This window comes from Gracilinanus agilis, unplaced genomic scaffold (assembly GCF_016433145.1).
Source record: "Gracilinanus agilis isolate LMUSP501 unplaced genomic scaffold, AgileGrace unplaced_scaffold13978, whole genome shotgun sequence".
Taxonomy (NCBI): Eukaryota; Metazoa; Chordata; class Mammalia; order Didelphimorphia; family Didelphidae; genus Gracilinanus; species Gracilinanus agilis.
In genome coordinates, this window is record NW_025344673.1 from 1,194 (window position 1) to 7,563 (window position 6,370).

At 56.8% G+C, this 6,370-nt stretch overlaps 1 protein-coding gene across 1 annotated transcript; it reads right to left on the minus strand.

Moving 5' to 3' along the window:
• Positions 1-883: 883 nt before the first annotated feature.
• LOC123254073 (RNA-binding protein 10-like) lies at positions 884-6,235 on the minus strand (the record flags this gene model as incomplete). The annotated part of the gene is made up of 4 exons (XM_044683146.1): positions 6,124-6,235; positions 4,353-4,482; positions 2,430-2,619; positions 884-1,081 (listed from the first exon to the last, which is right to left on the minus strand). Coding segments are annotated over exons 1-4 (630 nt in total), but the record flags the coding sequence as incomplete, so codon positions are not given.
• Positions 6,236-6,370: the final 135 nt, after the last annotated feature.

Below are 6,370 nucleotides of genomic sequence, written 5' to 3' on the forward strand. Positions count from 1 at the left end.
GACTTCATCCTTCCTATAGGCAACAGTGTATCATTCCAACTCGGGCCTGGGGGTCCCCGGCTAGATTTCAGTGGCCCCAAGAACATGGATAGGGCGAGAAAAGGCACGTCTTTTTTTCCCACTTTTAGGGATTTTCAAAACATGACCGTGAGAAGGCAGGGTCCACGGAGAAGATTCATTCGGCCCCACTGCCCAAAGGGCCCAGGCCACACCGAAAGCGAAGAACCCCAGCTCTAACTGGCCCAGTTTCTGGGGAAGAGGCAGTTTCTCTGGAAAGCCAAAGAACACAAAGATACCTACTCAAGCAGGGCAGCCTGAAGGGAAAAAGGGTCAAAGCCAGGACACCCATCAGGAGGCTGCGGCCAGAGCGGAGGAGTGGGGGAGGAGTTGACCCATCAGTTAAGCCACAGGAATTAGGGGAGGGAGACAATGGATACAAGACAGATCATCCACAAAGGCACAACAGGATGAAACTGATTGGGCTTTGGGGGCGAATGAGGTCAGGGAAGCCAAGAAAAGTGAGGGTTCAAGGCCAGGGCCCAAGCAGGATAGCAAGTGGCACCATCAGCAGACAAGGAGTGGGAAAGAGCCTAGAGTGTGGGCCGGGCCAGTCCGGAAGATGGGCCAACTGGGAAGGGACTCTAAGAAACTGGGTGCTGACAGATGGGTCTTACCCAGATCTCTGTGGGTAGGGGAATCCCAGGATCACTAGGATGAAGGAACACTTACTCCCTAAGAGCAGCCTGGGCTCCCCGAGTCCTGGCATTGGGTGCACTGAGGCACCATGGATGGACTGAATCTTTGATTCCCAGGGTTCATACCAACAGGGACCCGGGGAAGTGGGGAGACGGGAGGGCGGGCAGTGGCAAGAAGGATCACATACATCATTCTCTGCAGCTGCCTGAGGCAGCATTCTCAGCATGATGATATGACTGGCTTTCTCTTCCTCCTCTTCCTCCCCTTGCTCGGTTCGATAGTCCTGGTCCCGATAGTCCCCATCTCCAGGGAAGCCCAGGGGCTCAGTTGGGCTGTCCCGCTTACGCTGCTGTGTCTCGGAACCTGAAGAAGCCTCATAGGAATCCTGAATGACAGAAGGAGATGAGAGAGACCAGCTGGTCAGCATGTCACATGTAGGTCTAGAGCCAGCTAGGCCATGGACAGGCCAGGCCTTCCTCAGGTTCCCATGTGGCCCCAGCCCCCCTCCCTCCCCCCCCCCCCCAGCTCTTAGAACAGCAGCTCTTCCTTTCTTCTGGTGGCAGGGGAAGCAGAGAAGCTCCTCTGAGAGGAGGTAGGGAAAAGTGCCCTATCCCTCAAACACGGACACCGCAGGGTCCTCGGCTCCCGGCAGGCCGACACCTCCAGATCATTCGTGGCTCCGCAGGGGAGCGGAGGGCCAGGCTGGAGCCCAACCGGTCACCGACACTAGCTTCGTCCTTGGCCCCGAGCACAGAAAAGTGGTGCAGAAACAGCAGTACAGGCTTAGCAAATGAGGCCCCATCCCTGCCAAGAACAGCTGCTTGCCAGCACTGATTTCCTAAGACCTAAGAAGCTGTTGGTCCTGCCTGCTGCCCCCCAAAGCCCAGCACCAGAAGCTAGGCCAGTGCTCTGCTTGGGGTGGGGGAGCAGAAGGTCTGGCTGTGACCTTAGCCAAGTTAAGGAAGGGCAGGATGGAAGGTGGGACAGCCTATGAGTCTGCCCAGGACTTGGCTGTAAGGTCTTTGGCACCGCTGTGCCCTCTGTTGCACCTCTCTGCCTGGCTCCTATCCCTAACACCTCACGGTCCCACCGTAACCTAACCAGGGAAGCCCAATCCCACTGATTAAAAAACAAAACAAAAACTCCCCACCCCAAGGGGGGGGTTGGCAGGAGCTCTGACCCCTGTGCCCTCAGGCTCTGTAGAAAAGGCTTCTGGGCCTGGAGGAGCCTTTCCCCTTCAGACCAAGCTGTGTGCTATGTTCCTCCTGTCTCTTCCTTCAGACGAGAAGGTTCCAAAAGACAAGGGCTATTTTGCCCCTTGGAGCTCCCACTTGGTGAGCCTCTGTGCTGAGGACAGGGCTTTCCCCAAAATAGGGGCTGCCTTCCCCCACATTGGGAGATTCCCTTTTCTACTCTCTCAGGCTCTCCGAGTAGAAGATGAAGAAGTCCATGCCCGGCCCGTTTTAGGAGGGCGAGGTCAGGACATTATAGTCTAACTAAAAGGCTGCTGACACCTAACCCTAAATTCCAGCCTCCCACACTGCCCCAGGCAACACTCCTGATCACACCCTAACTTGGCTCTGGGTGTTCTCCAAGCATCAAAGAAGAGTTTGCAGGGGAGGTAGAAAAGGGAGCCTGGGAGGCCCAAAGGGCATGCTGGAGGTCAGGCCAGCTAGACTTGCAGCAGTTTAAGTCCCAGGGCCCTGGTGACAGCCCGACAGCCCAGCACTCGCCTCTGCACTCTGCTCCTCAGATGAGTCGTCATAATCGTGGCGGGGTTCTTGGCTGCTGAAGTCCCGGGGATAGGATCGGTAATCCATGTCCCGGTAATCATGGTCTCTCTGACTGCGGCTGTCCAGCCCATCATCCTGGAGGCTGCGGTCAGTGGCACCGTAGCGGCCAGTTCTGTCTCCACGGCCACCTCTGAGGAGAGGAGACAGTGTTGAGTCAAAAGAAGCAGCCCCTGGGCTCCGAGGGGGCCTAGGCCTCAGTTCCTCTCTCTAAGACTCAGTAGGCAGGGAAGGCTGAGGCAGAGCTGAAAAACCCAAGACTAAGGTCAGTTATAGTCCTGCCTGCAGGGGCCCACACCCCATCCCTAAACAAGGCTCACTCCTACCTTTAGGTTCAAGGAAGTGATAGGGCACACAGTGCCCCAGAGGCCAGTCCTACAGGCAGTGCAGCCCAGTCCCTTGAGAAGAAGTGGCCAGGCAGGGGCTGGCATCACTCAATCTACGACTCTCAGGACCCAAAAGCTGAAATGACCAGAGCAGCTAGAGTGCTAACAAAAACTTTCCTTACGAGGGCACCAGCACGGGGAGACCGCCATGAGTTTTGAGGATCCCAAACTTATACAGAAGAAAAAAAGAAAGGCTTAGAGAATGGCAGTGACTTGCCTAGTCCTGGAGCCTTGAAAAGCCAGAATCAGGTTTCAAACCAAGGCCCTTGCCGAAGCCACTCAAGAGGGAAGAACACTGTGGCCTCTGGAGTTGGGCGATCTGCCCTGAATCCTGCCTCCTAATGGTCCTCAGAACTGGCTGAGGCTTCCTCTGTGCCTGCCCAATGGCATGATCCTAGCACTGGGTACCCCCCTCCTTCTGTGCCAACCTGAAAGGGCCCAGAGCTGGCACTTCAAAGTTGTTTCAGGGGTGGGAACTCCTGGACAAGCTGCCCACTGAGGAGTGGCAAATGATTCCACCGTGTACAATGGAGGTACAGATTAAGGCTGTGATAAGCAATTTACTAAGCAAAGTGGCCATCCAACCCCCATTTGGTCATCCTAGTTCCAGATGGACAACTATCAGATCAGCCAAGAGACAACCTTTGGCAAAGCCGAGCTGCGGGCTCTGGGAGGGCTCAAGGAGTAGCGGTGTCTACCGTCAACTTGGTGCCTGCCTCTCTCGGAGATCACCGAGTGAAAACATCACAGCCAGCGGTGGCCAAGCCGAGAGGCTGCACCAGCTCCAAGAGTTTCTGCCCAGAAGTTGTGTTTGAGGCCAAAGAGGCCAGGAGGGAAGGCAGCCTGGTGCCCCTAGCATGGCAGTACCCTGGCTCCTCTCCCTTCTCTCTGAAGAGAGTCATCATATTCCCGTGGCCAGAGGCAGCTGAAAAGCCTGTGGGAGGCAGATTTCTAGCTTGGCACAGCTGGAGGGGCCAGGAAGCTGGCCCTCACATACAGCTCCACTGGTTCCTGTGCTAGTCTCTCTCTACCTAAGTCCTGGTGGAGTTCCATTTCGGCTCTGCAATCCCAGTGGGATGATGGTGGTGGTGGTGGTGGTGGTGGTGGTGGCACAAGGCCCCTCTCAGCCTCTCTGTCAGGGCAGAGACCTGGGCCATCCTGAGAAGTCATTGGGAGCTCTGGGCAATGAAGCAAGACTTCACTTCTCCCATGTTCTCGGAATCTTTCCCTCTAAAGAAAATACTGCCCTCCCCTTCAACATTTTGTGTTGGATGCCCCTCCCCTACCCAAAGCAGGCCTCAGAGAAAGCCGGAAGGCAGCCATTGGTTCTGCCTATTCCTTTTCTCTCTTTGTTTGGCTGTGGGTTTCCCTACTGTAAGGTGCTTCTCAGTATACTGTGACTACCCTATATGGGAGCTCAGTAAAGACCCAGGGCCCAAAGGGTCTTCACTTCAGGATGGCACCCTCCCCATTGGCTCACCGTCTTTCATACTCCATGTCTGGGGGGGGCCTGCTCCTGGGCCGATGGCTCCTCCTCACTTCCCAGCTGCCACCAGCCCTGCTACTGCCACCATGCTCCGCCAGCCTGCACAAGAACTCCCGTGAGGGATCTGGGGGAGACAAAGGAAAAAGAGGGGGTCAAGGGCAGCCTGAGCCCATTCAGGAAGGGCTGGCTGCCCAACTCTTCATACAGAGGAAGAAAAAAATAAAGAGCAGCAGCCAGTCTGGACTCTCTCCAGCGTGGGAAAGTTGAGCGAGGCAGAGGCAGAGGCAGAGGGAAGGAGGGGAGAGAGAGGGACTGAGAGGGACTCGGTCAGAGGTAGTGCTATCACTTTGTCCAAGTGGCTCCTCCACACCTCCACTCACTTGTAGGAAATGGAGACAAGAATTATTTGCACTAAACACCTTGGAAAGCTTCTGGAAACTACAGGCATGTATTCGTGAACTGTAAAGGGCCCGAGAAATGGTGGCTATCATTTTCAATCCCACACCCAGAGAAGAAGGGACAGCTGCCAAGAACAGAAGGGACCGGCTCCTAATACGGTGCCAGAGCCCAAGGTCAAGGCCAAGGCTCCTGCAAGCTATTCAGAGCCCTAGAAGCATTGTGGGCTCCAAAGCCTCAACTCCTGGCCCATTCTACCTAGGCCAGTACAGCGCCTGCCCCTCCCCCCCCCCCAGCTACCTCCCTTTGTGGAGGTGGCCCTGGTCCCCAAATGTCCAACACATACCTAGGAATAGCACAAGGTCAAGTTCAAGCCCCCATGGTCCAGATTGTGCCCCAAACTCTCTTCTCTGCCTTTTCTCAGCCCCTGTGGTTCCTTCCTTTTGTAATCTGGAGTGAGCGCAGGCTCAATACTGTCTCTGGATAGAGGGGCCCTGCAGAGCACACTGGGCTCTAGCAGCTGTTGCCTCTGGAGGGGTGGGGGGTGGGGGTGGGGTGTCTGAGACCATGATCTGGAAAGAACCATGCTGTTATTTTCACTAATTGAAACTTAGCTGCTCCTTCAATGATTTAAAGAGGACTATGAGCATATCATAGTGCCTCATGACACTAAAGAGGTGAAGAGACCCTGATCTAGAACCTGAGCACAACTGGGTATAAGAACTCCATCAGGGCAGGGCCTAGGCTGTGGACTGAAGGGATGCCCAGAAGCCATCTACATGGAACCCAGTTGAGTGCCTGATGTCCTAGGTGCCTCTCTTTCCTGTCAGAATCCCTGGCCCGGACCCCTTCAGGCATGGCACCTCAGGGTTTCCAGAGCAATCACCCAAGTCTTTGCCCGACACACACATTTTCCCCTGGTGAGGCCCTGATTCGATCAGGTGATGGTGAGGACAGAGCCCAGGAGGTGCTGAGTAGCAGAGCCTGGGAACTGTGCAACCCCCTCCTCCTCTGCCCAGCTGATACCAGGAAATCGGCAGGTGAGGTTAATTAGGGCCCTTCTTCTCAAAAGCAGCCAGGTGGGTACAAGGCAGCAAAGAGATACCACCCTTCGGAGGGGCCAGTGGGAAGGGGGTGCTGGGCCACGGACGGTGCCCAGTCCAGACTAAGGCACTCCGGCTTTCCTCTGCCCTGGCAGGTCTGCCAAGGTAGTGAGCTGCCCGATCAAGAAACGTGAGGAAGTCCCGGCTAGGCCCTGGCACATTGGGGGGGGGGGGGCCAAGGAGCCGCCATGCCAGCTGCCTCGCCCGATCTGGGCTTGTCCAGGCCGCCTGCTCCCGTCACTCAACCCGCCATTGCCTCCCCAGGCCTGCAGCAGCCTCGAGAGAGGGGGAAGCAGAGGGTGGGGGGAAGCGCGCCACCACTTGTCGGGAGCGCGCACGCCGACCGGGCCCGCGCCCGTTCGGCGCCCGGGCCTCCATCTCGCACCCCCACCCCTGGGGGGGTCTCCTGCGCCGTAGCCACAGCGGGTCGGCGACTCTGACCTGACTCCCCCCAGCTCCAGCTCTAGTTCCGCCGGGCTTCCCGCTGGGCCTCCCGCCCGCTCACCTGCCGGG